This window comes from Delphinapterus leucas, chromosome 1, assembly GCF_059928025.1.
Source record: "Delphinapterus leucas isolate spDelLeu-1000000601 "Yukka" chromosome 1, BTC_Dleu_Yukka2, whole genome shotgun sequence".
NCBI classification, from domain to species: domain Eukaryota; kingdom Metazoa; phylum Chordata; class Mammalia; order Artiodactyla; family Monodontidae; genus Delphinapterus; species Delphinapterus leucas.
Window position 1 is genome coordinate 32,807,665 of NC_143129.1, and position 16,193 is coordinate 32,823,857.

At 40.5% G+C, this 16,193-nt stretch overlaps 1 protein-coding gene across 1 annotated transcript in view; it reads right to left on the bottom strand.

The window, feature by feature from the left end:
* SPMIP3 (sperm microtubule inner protein 3) overlaps positions 1-16,193 on the bottom strand; it is a 71,200-nt gene that overhangs the window by 17,851 nt on the left and 37,156 nt on the right. The window contains 2 exon segments of the mRNA XM_089907874.1: positions 11,826-11,922; positions 15,876-15,944. Coding sequence (XP_089764000.1) covers positions 11,826-11,922; positions 15,876-15,931 — 153 coding nt within the window. The 5' untranslated portion in view covers positions 15,932-15,944.

The following is a 16,193-nucleotide window of genomic DNA, read 5'->3' on the forward strand; positions in this document are numbered from 1 at the left end:
AACCAAGGAGGTGAAAGACCTGTATACTGTAGATATAAGACACTGATGAAAGAAATGGAAGAAAACACAAATAAATGGAAAGATATTCCATGCTCATACATTGGAAGTATTAATATTGTAAAAATTTCCACACTATCAAAGCAATCTACAGATTCAATGCAATGCCTATCAAAATTCCAATGGCATGTTTTCATAGAAATCAAACAAACAATTCTAAAATTTGTATGGAATCACCAAAGACCCCAGATAGCCAAAGCAGTCCTGAGGAAGAAGAACAAGGCTGGAGATATCACATTTCCTGATTTTAAACTGTATTACAAAGCTATAATCATCAAAACTAGTATAGTATTGGCATATAAATGGATACATAGATTAATGGAACAGAATAGTGAGCCCATAAATAAACCAAAGCATATACAGTCAATTAATTTATGACAAATGAGCCAAAGTATACAATGGGAAAAGAATAGTCTCTTCAGTAAAGTGTGCTGGGAAAATTGGACAGCCACATTCAACAGAATGAAACCAGATCCCTATCTTATACCATTCACAAAATGGGTTAAAGATTTTAATGTAAGACCTGAAATCATAAAACTCTTAGAAGAAAACACAGGGAGTAAGCTTTTGACAGCAGTGTTGGCAATGATTTTTTTGGATTTGACACCAAAAACAGGCAACAACAACAACAAAAATAAATAAATATCAAACTAAAAAGCTTCTGCACAGCAAAGGAAACCATCAACAAAATGAAACAGCAACCTACAGAATGGGAAAAAATAATTATCAATCATATATCTGATAAGGAGTTAATATCCAAAATATGTAAAGAATTCATACTACTCAATAACCAAAAAAAAAAAAAACCCTGAAAGGAATACAAAACAAACCAAAAAAACCTATTCAATTAAAAAATGGGCAGAGAGACTGAATAGACTTTTTTTTCCACAGAAGACTTGTAGATGGCCAACAGGTATGTGAAAATGTGCTCAGTATCACTAATCATTAGAGAAATGCAAATCAAAACCACAATGAGATATCACCTCACACCTGTCAGAGTGGCTATCACCAAAAAGACTACAAATAGGGCTTCCCTTGTGGCGCAGTGGTTGAGAGTCCGCCTGCCAATGCAGGGGACACGGGTTCGTGCACCTGTCCGGGAGGATCCCACGTGCCGCAGAGCGGCTGGGCCCGTGAGCCATGGCCGCTGAGCCTGCGCGTCTGGAGCCTGTGCTCCGCAACGGGAGAGGCCACAACAGTGAGAGGCCTGCGTACTGCAAAAAAAAAAAAAAAAAAAAAAAAATGATACAGATAGCAGGTGTTAGCAAGGATGTGGAGAAAAAGAAATCCTCATGCACTGTTTACAGGCACTATGGAAAACAGTATGGAGATTCCTCAAAAAACTAAAAATAGAACCAGCATATGATCCAGCAATTCCACTTCTGGGTATTTATCCAAAGGAAACAAAATCACTATTTCGAAAAGATATCAGCACTCCCATGTTCATTGCAGCATTATTTACAATGGCCAACACATTGAAACAACCTAAGTGTCCATTGACAAATGAATAGATAAAAAATATGTGGACTATGTATGATATATTAATATCAATTATAATAATTAATCAATATTAAATATAATAATTAAATATAAGAGTATTCATTGTGTGTGTGTGTGCGTGTGTATATATATATATATATATATATATATATATATATACTGTGAAATACTATTCAGCCTAAAAAAGAAGAAAAGCCTGGAGAGACCTTCAAGATGGTGGAGGAGTAAGATGTGGAGATCACCTTCCTCCCCACAAATACATCAGAAATACATCTCCATGTGAAACAACTCCTACAGAACACCTACTGAATGCTGGCAGAAGACCTCAGGCTTCCCAAAAGGCAAGAAACTCCCCACATACTTGGGTAGGGCAGAAGAAAAAAGGCAAAACAGAGACAAAAGGATAGGGATGGGACGTGCACCTCTGGGAGGGAGCTGTGAAGGAGGAAAAGTTTCCACACACTAGGAAGCCCCTTCACTGGTGGAGACGGTGGGTGGCGGGGGTGGAAGGTTTGGAGCTACCGAGGAGAGTGCGGCAACAGTGATGCAGAGGGCAAAGAGGAGAGATTCCTGCACAGAGGATCGGTGCCGACCAGCACTCACCAGCCTGAGAGGCTTGTCTGCTCACTCGCCAGGGCAGGTGGGGGCTGGGACCTGAGGCTCCGGCTTCGGAGGCTGGATCCCAAGGAGAGGGCTGGAGTTGGCCATGTGAACACAGCCTGAAGGGGGCTAGTGCATCACAGCTAGCCGGGAAGGAGTCCAGGAAAAAGCTTAGAACTGCCTAAGAGGCAAGAAACCATTGTTTTGGGGTGCACGAGGAGAGAGGATTCAGAGCACCGCCTAAACGAGCTCCAGAGACAGGCGCGAGCCGCGGCTATCAGCACGGACACCAGAGACGGGCATGAGATGCTAAGGCTGCTGCTGCAGCCACCAAGAAGCCTGTGTGCAAGCACAGGTCACTATCCACACCTCCCCTCCCAGGAGGCTGTGCACCCGCCACTGCCAGGGTCTTGTGATCCAGGGACAACTTCCCCAGGAGAGCACACGGCGTGCCTCAGGCTGGTACAATGTCACGCTGACATCTGCCGACGCAAGCTTGCCCTGCATCACCTACCCCTCCCTCCCCCCGGCCTCAGTGAGCCAGAGCCCCCTAATCAGCTGCTCCTTTAACCCCGTCCTGTCTGAGCAAAGAATAGATGCTCTCAGGTGACCTACACGCAGAGGCAGGGCCAAATCCAAACCTGAACCCCAGCAGCTGTGCAAACAAAGAAGAGAAAGGGAAATCTCTCCCAGCAGCCTCAGGAGCAGATTAAATCTCCACAATCAACTTGATGTACCCTGCATCTCTGGAATATCTGAATAGACAGCGAGTCATTCCAAAATTGAGGTGGTGGACTTTAGGAGCAACTGTAGACTTGGGGTTTGCTTTCTGCATCTAATTTGTTTCTGGTTTTATGTTTATCTTAGTTTAGTATTTAGAGATTACTATCATTGGTAGATTTGTTTATAGATTTGGTTGCTCTCTTCCTTTCTTTTTTAATATATAGATACGTATAGGTTTTTCCTTTTTCTCTTTTTGTGAGTGTGTATCTGTATGCTTCTTTGTGTGATTTTGTCTGTGTAGCTTTGCTTTTACCATTTGTCCTAGAATTCTGTCTGTCCATTTTTTTTTTTTTTTTTAGTATCGCTTTCAGTGCTTGTTATGATTGGTGGATTTGTTTTTTGGTTTGATTGCTCTCTTCTTTCTTTTTTCTTTTTTACTTTTTAATAATTTTTTAATTTAATAATTTTCTTTCTCTCTCTCTTTCTTTCCTTCTTTCTTTCTTTTTTCCTTCTTTCCTTCTTTCTTTCTTTCTTTCTTTCTTTCTTTCTTTCTTTCTTTTCTTTCTTTCTTCCTTCCTTCCTTCCTTCCTTCCTTCCTTCCTTCCTTCCTTCCTTCTTTCTTTCTTTCTTTCTTTCTTTCTTTCTTTCTTTCTTTCTTTCTTTCTTTCTTTCTTTCTTTCTCCCTTTTCTTCTGAGCAGTGTGGCTGACAGGGTCTTGATGTTCCGGCCAGGTGTCAGGGCTGTCCCTCTGAGGTGGGAGAGCCGAGTAGAGGACATTGGTCCACCAGAGACCTCCCAGCTCAAGGTAATATCAAACAAAGAAAGCTCTCCCAGAGATCTCCATCTCAATGCTAAGACTCAACTCGCCTCAATGACCAGCAAGCTCCACTGCTGGACACCCTATGCCAAACAACTACCAAGACAGGAACACAACCCCACCCATTAGCAGAGAGGCTGCCTAAAATCATAATAAGGTCACAGACACCCTAAAACACACCACCGGACGCGGTCCTGTCCACCAGAAAGACAAGATCCAGCCTCATCCACCAGAACACAGGCACCAGTCCCCTCTACCAGGAAGCCTACACAATCTACTGAACCAACCTTAGCCACTAGGGGCAGACACCAAAAACAAAGGGAACTACGAACCTGCAGCTTGAGAAAAGGAGACCCCAAACACAGTAAGTTAAGCAAAATGAGAAGACAGAGAAATACACAGCAGATGAAGGAGCAGGGTAAAAACCCACCAAGCCAAACAAATGAAGAGGAAATAGGCAGTCTACCTTAAAAAGAATTCAGAGTAATGATAGTAAACATGATCCAAAATCTTGGAAATAGAATGGAGAAAATACATGAAACATTTAACAAGGACCTAGAAGAACTAAAGAGCAAATAAACAATGATGAACAACACAATAAATGAAATTAAAAATTCTCTGGAAGGAATCAATAGCAGAATAACTGAAGCATAAGAACAGATAAGTGACCTGGAAGATAACATAGTGGAAATAACTACTGCAGAGCAGAATAAAGGAAAAAGAATGAAAAGAATTGAGGACAGTCTCAGAGGTCTCTGGGGCAACATCAAACACACCAACATTCGAATTATAGGGGTCTCAGAAGATGAAGAGAAAAAGAAAGGGACTGAGAAAATATTTGAAGAGATTATAGTTGAAAACTTCCCTAATATGGGAAAGGAAATAGTCAATCAAGTCCAGGAAACACAGAGAGTCCCATACAGGAGAAATCCAAGAAGAAACATGCCAAGGCACATATTAATCAAAATATCAAAAATTAAAAACAAATAAAAAATATTAAAAGCAGCAAGGGGGTAAAACAACAAATAACATACAAAGGAATCCTCATAAGGTTAACAGCTGATCTTCCAGCAGAAACTCTGCAAGCCACAAGGGAGTGGAAGGACATATTTAAAGTGATGAAAGGGAAAAACCTACAACCAAGATTACTCTACCAGCAAGGATCTCATTCAGATTTGATGGAGAAATTAAAAACTTTACAGACAAGCAAAAGCTAAGAAAATTCAGCACCACCAAACCAGTATTACAACAAATGCTAAAGGAACTTCTCTAGGCAGAAAACACAAGATAAGGAAAAGACCTACATTAACAAACCCAAAACAATTAAGAAAATGGGAATACGAACATACATATTGATAACTACCTTAAATGTAAATGGTTTAAATGCTCCCACCCAAAGACATCGACTGGCTGAATGGATACAAAAACAAGACCTGTATATATGCTGTCTGCAAGAGACCCACTTCAGACCTAGGGACACATACAGACTGAAAGTGAGGGGATGGAAAAAGATATTCCATGCAAATGGAAATCAAAAGAAAGCTGGAGTAGCAACTCTCATATTAGACAAAATAGGCTTTAAAATAAAGACTATTACAAAAGACAAAAAAGGACACTAGATAATGATCAAGGGGTCAATCCAAGAAGATACAATTGCTGGAGCATTGAGGTGCTCCAACATAGGAGCACCACAATACATAAGGCAAATGCTAAGAGCCATAAAAGGGGAAATAGACAGTAACATAATCATAGCAGGAGACTTTAACACCCCACTTTCACCAAAGGACAGATCATCCAGAATGAAGATAAATAAGGAAACACAAGGTTTAAATGATACATTAAACAAGATGGAGTTAATTGATATTTACAGGACATTCCATCCAAAAACAGCAGAATACACTTTCTTCTCAAGTGCTCATGGAACATTCTCCAGGATAGATCATATCTTGGGTCCCAAATCAAACCTCAGTAAACTTAAGAAAATTGAAATTAATCAAGTATCTTTTCCAACCACAATGCTATGAGACTAGATATTAGTTACAGGAAAAAATCTGTAAAAAATACAAACACATGGAGGGTAAACAATACACTACTTAATAATTGAGATTACACTGAAGAAATCAAAGAGGAAATCAAAAAATACCTAGAAACAAATGACAATGAAAACACGACGACCCAAAACATGGGATGCAGCAAAAGCAGTTCTAAGAGGGAAGTTTATAACAATACAATCTGACCTCAAGAAACAAGAAACATCTCAAATAAACAACTTAACCTTACGCCTAAAGCAATTAGAGAAAGAAGAACAAAAAACCCCCAAAGTTAGTGGAAGGGAAGAAATCATAAAGATCAGATCAGAAATAAATGAAAAAGAAATGAAGGAAACAATAGCAAAGATCAATAAAACTAAAAGCTGGTTCTTTGAGAAGATAAACAAAATTGATAAGCCATTAGCCAGACTCATCAAGAAAAAAGGGAGAAGACTCAAATCAATAGAATTAGAAATGAAAAAGGAGAACTAACAACTGACACTGCAGAAATACAAAGGATCATGAGAGATTATTACAAGCAATTATATGCCAATAAAATGGACAACCTGGAAGAAATGGACAAATTCTTAGCAAAGCACAACCTTACGAGACTGAACCAGGAAGAAAGAGAAAATATAAACAGACCAGTCACAAGCACTGAAAAAGAGACTGTGATAAAAAATTTTCCAACAAACAAAAGCCCAGGACCAGATGGCTACACAGGCGAATTCTATCAAATATTTAGAGAGGAGTTAACACCTATCCTTCTCAAACTCTTCCAAAATATAGCAGAGGGAGGAACACTCCCAAACTCATTCAATGAGGCCACCATCACCCTGATACCAAAACCAGACACATATATCACAAAGAAAGAAAACTACAGGCCAATAACAATGATGAACGCAGTTGCAAAAATCCTCAACAAAATACTAGCAAACAGAATCCAACAGCACATTAAAAGGATCATAGACCATGATCAATTGGTATTTATCCCAGGAATGCAAGGGTTCTTCTATATACACAAATCAATCAATGTGATACACCATATTAACAAATTGAAGGAGAAAAACCATATGATCATCTCAACAGATGCAGAAAAAGCTTTCAACAAATTCACCACCCATCTATGATAGAAACCCTCCAGAAAGTAGGCATAGAGCGAACTTACCTCAGCATAATAAAGGCCATATATGACAAACCCATAACCAACATCGTTCTCAATGGTGAAAAACTGAAACCATTTCCATTAAGATCAGGAACAAGACAATGTTGTCCACTCTCAGCACTATTATTCAACAGTTTTGGAAGTTTTAGCCACATAAATCAGAGAAGTAAAAGAAATAAAAGGAATCCAAATCAGAAAAGAAGTGATGCTCACTGTTTGCAGATGACATGATACTATACATAGAGACTCCTAAAGATGCTACCAGAAAACTACTGGAGCTAATCAATGAATTCGGTAAAGTAGCAGGATACAAAATTAATGCACAGAAATCTCTCCCATTCCTATACACTAATGATGAAAAATCTGAAAGAGGAATGAAGGAAACACTCACATTTACCATTGCAACAAAAAGAATAAAATAGCTAGGAATAAACCTACTTAAGGAGACAAAAGACCTGTATGCAGAAAACTATGACACTGATGAAAGAAATTAAAGATGATACAAACAGATGGAGAGATATACCATGTTCTTGGACTGGAAGAATCAACATTGTGGAAATGACTATACTACCTAAAACAATCTACAGATTCAATGCAATCCCTATCAAACTACCAATGACATTTTTCACAAAACTAGAACAAAAAATTTCACAGTTTGTATGGAAACACAAAAGACCCCCAATAGCCAAAGCAATCTTAAGAAATAAAAATGGAGCTGGAGAAATCAGGCTCCCTGACTTCAGACTATACTGCAAAGCTACAGTAATCAAGACAGTATGGCACTGGCACAAAAAGAGAAATATAGATCAATGGAACAGGATAGAAAGCCCAGAGATAAACCCACGAACCTATGGTCACCTTATCTTTGATAAAAGAGGCAAGAATATACAATGGAGAAAAGACAGCCTCTTCAATAATTGGTACTGGGAAAACTGGACAGCTACATGTAAAAGAATGAAATTAGAACACTCCCTAACACCATACACAAAAATAAACTCAAAATGGATTAAAGACCTAAATGTAAGGCCAGGCAATATCAAACTCTTAGAGGAAAACATAGGCAGAACACTCTATGACATAACTCACAGCAAGATCCTTTTTGACCTACCTCTTAGAGAAATGGACATAAAAACAAAAATAAAGAAATGGGACCTACCTAATGAAACTTAAAAACTTTTTCACAGCAAAGGAAACCATAAACAAGTTGAAAAGACAACGCTCAGAATGGAGAAAATATTTGCAATTGAAGCAACTGACAGAGGATTAATCTCCAAAATTTACAAGCAGCTCATGCAGCTCAATATCAAAAAAACAAACAACCTAATCCAAAAATGGGCAGAAGACCTAAATAGACATTTCTCCAAAGAAGATATACAGATGGCTAACAAACACATGAAAAGATGCTCAACATCACTAATTATCAGAGAAATGCAAATTAAAAATACAATGAGGTATCACCTCTCACCAGTCAGAATGGCCATCATCAAAAATTCTACAAACAGGGAGGGAGGGAGACGCAAGAGGGAAGAGATATGGGAACATATGTATATGTATAACTGATTCACTTTGTTAAAAAGCAGAAACTAACACACCACTGTAAAGCAATTATACTCCAATAAAGATGTAAAAAAAAAATCTACAAACAATAAATGCTGGAGAGGGTGTGGAGAAAAGGGAACCCTCTTGCACTGTTGGCGGGAATGTAAATTGATACAGCCACTATGGAGAACAGTATGGAGGTTCCTTAAAAAATGAAAAATAGAACTACCTTATGACCCAGCAATCCCACTACTGGTCATATACCCTGAGAAAACCATAATTCAAAAAGAGTCATGTACCACAATATTCATTGCAGCACTATTTAGAATAGCCAGGACATGGAAGCAACCCTAGTGTCCATTGACAGATGAATGGATAAAGAAGATGTGGCACATATATACAATGGAATATTCGTCATAAAAAGAAACGAAATTGAGTTATTTGTAGTGAGGTGGATGGACCTAGAGTCTGTCATACAGAGTGTAGTAAGTCAGAAAGAGAAAACAAATACTGTATGCTAACACATATATATGGAATCTAAAAAAAAAAAAAAAAAAAAAAAACGGTTCTGAAGAACCTAGGGGCAGGACAGGAATAAAGACGCAGATGTAGAGAATGAACTTGAGGACACGGGGAGGGGGAAGGGTAAGCTGGGATGAAGTGAGAGAGTGGCATGGACATATATACACTACCAAATGTAAAATAGATAGCTAGTGGGAAGCAGCCACATAGCGCAGGGAGAGCAGCTTGGTGCTTTGTGACCACCAAGAGGGGTGGGATAGGGTGGGTGGGAGGGAGACATAAGAGGGAGGAGATAAGGGGATATATGTATAGCTGATTCACTTTGTTATAAAGCAGAAACTGACTGTAAAGCAATTATACTCCAATAAAGATGTTAAAAAAAAATAAAGCCACCAAAAAAAAAGAAGAAAAGCCTGCCATTTGTGACAACATGGATGGAACTTGAGGGTATTATGCTAAGTGAAATAAGTCAGGCAGAGAAATACAAATACTGTATGTTCTCACTTATATGTGGAATCTAAAAAAACTGAATTCATAAAAACAGGAAACAGAATAGTGATTGCCAAAGGTGAGGTTTGGGGGGTGGCGGAAATGGGCGAAGATGGTCAAAAGGTACAAAATTTCAGATATAAAATAAGTTCTGGGAATGTAATGTACTGCATGGTGACTATTGTCAACAATGCTATATACTATATTTGAAAGTTGCTGAAAGAAATAGATCTTAAAAGTTCTTATCACAAGAAAAAAATTGTAACTATATGTGGTGATGGGTATTAATAAACTTATGGTAATCTTTTTGCAATATGTACATATATAAAAATCATTATGTTGTATACCTTAAACTAATACAATGTTATATGTAAACTATATCTCAGTAAAACTGGGAAAAAAAGTGTTTCAAAATACCATCTCATTCTATTTTGTGTAGATCTGGAAGATTCTACATGATTATTTATCTCTGGGTAATGACATTATGGATAATTAAAAAATTTTTTTGATTATCAGCGTTTCTAAATGTTTTAATAAACATGTATTTTAAACTGTAAAGTAGATGAGGTGAGCTGCTAGAGATGTGAAAAATATTAAATATTGGGTGAGATTTAAGAATATCTAAATCCAATCATTCTGAGTAGGACGTCATCTAACTTGATTGTATAACCATGATTAATCACACTGAAATGTGATGACTGACACTGTTTAATCATAACACATTATGTTTATATACTTGGGTAAAAACCTGATTGTGGTGTGCCTACTTGGCTCCGGACACGCAGGCTCAGTGGCTATGGCTCACGGGCCTAGCCGCTCTGCGGCATGTGGGATCTTCCCAGACCGGGGCACGAACCTGTGTCCCCTGCATTGGCAGGTGGACCCTCAACCACTGCACCACCAGGGAAGCCCCCTTATTCTTATTCTTAACCAGAAGTTTAATAAAGTCATTGATTGACATTTTCACTAAGTTTTCCCCTTAAGACTAATCTTGGACAGGCACAAGTCTTGTCAGACTCAAGGTTCCCTTTGCCCGAGTGTCCTGTGTTAGGACGAGGGTGAGGCACTGGAGTTGGGGGAACGGTCAGAGTCCACAGAACACACGTGGAGAGTGCCCTGTGGAGCTGGCTTCTGTCAGTGGAGTTCTGTTGTTTCCTTCCTTGTTTATCCTCTGGCAGAGAACATGGTCCTAACAAGAGTTTGATGTAAGAATGTATTTGAGTTAGAACAAAGAGCCTTGAACAGCAATCAGAAAATTGGATCAACTCACGTCCCAGCTTTTACACCAACCAACTACACCTCAGGCAAGACATGTCACTTCTCTGGGCTACATCTTGTTTATTAAACTGAATCAGAATTTAAAAACCTGAAGCTATTTCCAGACTGATCATCTATTAAGTTCAGACTGTGTGCTGCTTTATAGTTGCCATGGCTCCCTTTTCTTTTCTTGGAGAATAATCAGGAGTTGACTACATCAAAGGCAATTAAGAGAAGAAAAGAAGTTTGTAAAATATACTAGATGATGAACTCAAAATAATAGCAATCATATATTTTTTTTTTTGCGGTATGTGGGCCTCTCACTGTTGTGGCCTCTTCCGTTGCGGAGCACAGGCTCCGGACGTGCAGGCTCAGTGGCTGTGGCTCACGGGCCCAGCCGTTCTGCGGAATGTGGGATTCTCCCGGACCAGGGCACGATCCCGTGTCTCCTGCATCGGCAGGCGGACTCTCAACCACTGCGCCACCAGGGAAGCCCCAGCAATCATATTTTGAGTGCTTACCATGTTTTAAAATATTATATCAATTATTTTATTTAACAGATAAGTCACTGATACTCAGAAGGAATGAAAACTGCCTAAGATCAAACATTTCATAAGTTACTCAAATTGCTGTTGTTAACTGCTGTGGTTTCCAGCCTCCCAAAACTAGAAAATAGCATTGAGATACCTACTTTTTTCCCCTTTTTGTTAAAATCACCTGCAGAAACCATTTAGACCAAATTTGTAATTTTATTGAGAAGGAAACTGACTCTCAAGAAGATTGTTATTTGACTGAGTGAAAATGCTAAACTCATGGTGTTTCTTAAATTTCTTTGATGATTTAATAAAATTTTATATTTACTGCTAATTATAAAAGTGATATATGTTCATTACAAAAAATCTGGAAAATAGAGAAAAAGATAAAAAACGAAATACAAATATCAATAATCTCACTATTCATGAAAAACCATGTTTAACATTTTGCTGCATTTCCTTCCAAATTTTTCCATCCACTAAACAATAATAATTGTTATTATTATCATTACAAATTGTGATTCCCCTTTTTTCATTTATTATTCTAACTTTAGTGAAATTTTTCAACATTAAGATTTAGGAAGGTGTCTCACCTGGGAGATAATCTTCACACTCTAAGCATAATGAACTCTTGCAAGCTGCCCAGGGTAATAGCCATGGAGGTCCTTTCCTTGATGAGCAATGAATATACTAGTGGGAACAGTGAGGGGGTGAGAGAAAAGCAATTATTATGATTAGTTCTTTACAGAAGAAAACCAGCTGTGGTATCATAAAAAATACATTCAGTCTTTATCCCCAGTTCCTGGCACAAAGCTCATAAAACCTTTGGAATCTCTTGATAGGAGTGTCTTTTGTCATCCATTTTTCAGGATTTAGTTTTCAGGATTCATAAAGAAATACTTGACATGTCAGGTATTAGGTTCACAATATCAGAAAAAAACAAATAAGAGAATATATAAAACCAGTGGGGCAAATGTTGATAATTGTTGAAAGATGGAAATGGATAAATGGGGGTTCCTTATACTATTTTTTCTACTTTAGATATTTTTACAAACTTTCACAATGTTTAAAAAAACTCTGATAAGTATATAGGGGCTAAAAATGAAGAAGTACTGTGAAGGTCAAAGCACAAGGTGCTTGTAAACCTAGAGGAGGGGCTGTAGCCCTGCCTGGGAGGGCTGGGTTGTGAGGAAGTTTGGTAAGCGCAAGCATGAGTGAACGAGGTGGAGAGGGAGGGGGAGTCTTCTGAGACGTGAGGTGAGCTGGGTGTGTGCAGCTGAAACACAGTGGTGTCAGGGGGAGGGGCTGAGGGCTAGTGGTGTCCAGATCTTACTTTTTTTTTTTTTTTTTTGCGGTACGCGGGCCTCTCACTGTTGCGGCCTCTCCCGTTGCGGAGCACAGGCTCCGGACGCGCAGACTCAGCGGCCATGGCTCACGGGCCCAGCCGCTCCGCGGCATGTGGGATCTTCCCGGACAGGGGCACGAACCCGCATACCCTGAAATCGGCAGGCAGACTCTCAACCACTGCGCCACCAGGGAAGCCCCAGATCTTACATTTCGAAATAAATCTTCTTTTATAATTAATTACTTTCCTTTTGGATTATGGTTATAGCATTATATTGATATTTTAAAATTACGTGTTGTTGGATTATGTTATTTACAGATTTTATTTCAGAAGAGTAGCAGGGACATTGCAAAATATTTGTTATAAACAAAGGGAGGGTTTGTCTGAAAGGTTGAGAACCACTGAGGTAGGTAATAGGGAATCTTTAAGATTTGTGACAAATGCAATTTTTATTTTAGAAAGATTTTGCTGGTGGCCGTATGGAAAACAAATTTGAGGCCAATCTGACTAGAAGTAGAAAGACTGGTCAGGAGACGATCATAGTAATGTACTATGTGGGGAAGCTCTGGACTTTGTGGTGGAAATGTGGATGAGAGGAGAGGCCTGACTGAGGTCACTGTTAAAAGACAGTGTTGAGAGTGAAAAAGAAGGAGGGGTCCAAGACAAGGCCGAGGCTTCAGGCATTGGGAAGGAGGCTGCCATTCTCCAGGAAACAGAACACAGGAAGGTGACCCCTGTTGAGAGGATGACTCTAGAGTCTGTGGTATGTGGGGTCTTTTGGGACCTCCACAGGTTCTGAGCACTTGGTAGGTGCCAGAAGAATTCAAGAAGAGTCAGTAGAAAGTAGTGCATAGGTCTGCATGAAGTAGCTTGCCAAACATGTGTCAGATGGTGAATGGAAACTTAAACTATGCCTCCATTCCAACCAGCATTTACTGAATGTACGTAACGTACTCTGCGCACTGCTAGGTTCTGCAGATACAAAGGTGACCAGGAAGCAGGCCTTGTCCTCATAATGCTCTTTATGTGCTGAAATTGTGATCTGAATAAAGGGTCAGTGGGGTACAAAAGAGGGAGGGGTGTCTAGGACTTGGGCAAGTAAATAGAATGGGGAAGAGGTTCCAGGTGAGGGGAATTATAGGAGCCATGACTTTGACAGAGTTGGGATCAGTGTGGAGTGTGTGGGGGCCAGTGGGGACCTTGCTGTCTAGCTCGTGCAAAAGGCAAGTGCTCTAAGCAGGGCGGGTCTGTCTGTCTATGCAAACAGGACCTCAGGGAGCTCTAATTTTCATAAAAACCACAGGCTGTCTAGACCTGCCCTGCGTCTGGAATAATATGACTGATCCCTGAATAGTAAATAACAGCAGGGGATTAGGTCATAAGAAGAATAACTGGCACTGTAATAGAGAATAAATGACATTTCTGAGTGCACAGGAGTGGGCGATACAGCTTTCTTAGGCGCCCATCCAGTTTCCAAGCACTACCTTGGAAAGATTACCCTACGGCCACGTTATACTTTGTTAAGCATCCAGGTGGAGTTCCAGAATGACACTGGTATCTCACAGTTGCTATACTGTTTGCACTAGGCTGTGTTTTGACTCTGGGCTCCTCCCTGGCACGAGTCCAGGTAAGCAGCCCAGGCACTGCTCCTAGAAGCGGTCTGTGCAAGCCGTCTGAGAATGGAGAAGCCCCTCACCAGTACCAGGTAACATGCCCACCCCAAGTCCCTCGGGAGTCTCCCTGGGTAGGTTTTGGAGTGGAGAGAATGGGAAAGTGTGTAAGCAGGTAGCAGTTGGAGGGAGGGCTGGGTGGAGACGTGGAGAGTTTTGAGAAATGAAGGCATGATACATTTTTCCTCCAACTCTTTGGGTAGACTTTCCAAGTTACCCCATGTGGCCTTCACCTCAAACGGGAGAAAGCTCTCGATTAACAGGTCAAAATGTCGGTTGTTTGGAAAAGAATTTGTACCTCCTAAGTGGCAATGCCTGGCCTGGCGTGGCAGTCAGTATTCCCAGAGGCTGCACAGTACCCGGCCTCTCCCAAGGTGGGGCTGGGTGTTACGCAAAATCGATTAATGGGTAGGAAAGCTGGGCTGGCCTCCAGACCTGGCCCAGGAGCCCCGCCCTGGACTCTGCTCAGACCCATTTTATTGACTTGGCTTACAGATTCTTGAGTCAGCTGTAGAAAGGCCTTTCCTTCTCCCTGGGTGGGAGTAGGAGTCCAGGTGTGTCTGACTCCACCACACAGTATTTACCAGTCCCTGACAGCTTGGCTCTTTGAGGTGACACGTTCAGTCCAGACAAGAGCAAACCCGTCCCCTGGAAGGGTGAATGTAACCGGAGCAGGCTCTGAGCTTACCTGCAGGCAAAATCCAACATGCACAGGGGAGGACCCCTCTAGAGAATGAGGTAGCCTGTGTCACAGTGACGATGCAGCCCTCCTGTCAGTGTTGGGCTTCATGCATTACAAAGCATCTTTGCAGAGATGATCTCATCTAATTCTCACAGTCACCTTGCCAGGTAAACATTATTAACACCCCATTACAGAAAAGGAGACCGAGGCTCAGAGAGGTTAAGTAGACTTTCTAAATATCACTCAGCTGATAAATGCCAGAGGCATGAATCAAACCCAGTTCTCTAAACTCCATGTCCCATCCAGAGTCATCTTTGTGTTTGTGTGATGACTTCTTTTCCGAAGAGTTCAGAGTTATTTTTGTGTGAACTCTGTGATTCTCTCACTGTGGGCAGACAGGAAGTAGACGTCCTGTACCAAAGGAATAGGAAGAGAAATAGACCCGGCAGTGTAACTGGAGGCTGCTTTCAGTTCAATAAAACAAGGGTTTTATGCAACAGAGGGCTTTGGTCCCATTTACGTTTTATTCTAGGGCCATCGATGAACTCAGAGAAAGAGTGAAACTACTAAGTTTCCGTCTGTGCGGTTGCATCCCATGTTGCAAAAGCATGAGAATGGTTTGTTTTATCCCAAGAAGAGTAAACGGGTCCCCTCTGAAATATGGGCTTGGGTTCCTTACTAAAGCTCTTCCCAAGCAGAAACCAACATCCTTCCAATCTTTTGGGAATTTGGAATTGCCTGCTTGCTTGGATTCTGCCATGAATGTGGGATTTTTTTTTTTTTTTTTTTTACAACTTCCTCTAAACCCAAAGAATCTTCCCTAGAACCTCTGGCAGCAGTTATCTCTTAATCAGGGAGCAAGCAGCAGGGGGAGCAATTCCAGTTTCCTAGGTGTCTGTCCAACTTGCTGCAGCTCGGGAGGCGTCTGTATTTGGAAGAACATTACCTGGGTGGGATCCCTGGGTGGCGGTCAATAAATTCTCGTAGCTGGATGGCAGTCATGATGGATAGGATTCTGAAAAAGAAATTAGAGTGAAGTTTCATATTGCAAGTTTATATACATTTCCAGGCATGAGCTATCTAGTACTACAAGGTCTGTCTTGAAGGACCATCATAGGACCATCATAGCTTCTGCTAGACTATTTAGGGAAGGAAATAGACTCAAACAAAAAGAAATGGAACGCATAAGCCAATACATATAGACATGCTTTTCTTTAAAAATAGAAAGTACTGTGCAAGTTGGGCACGTAGCCTCCTTTCTCAC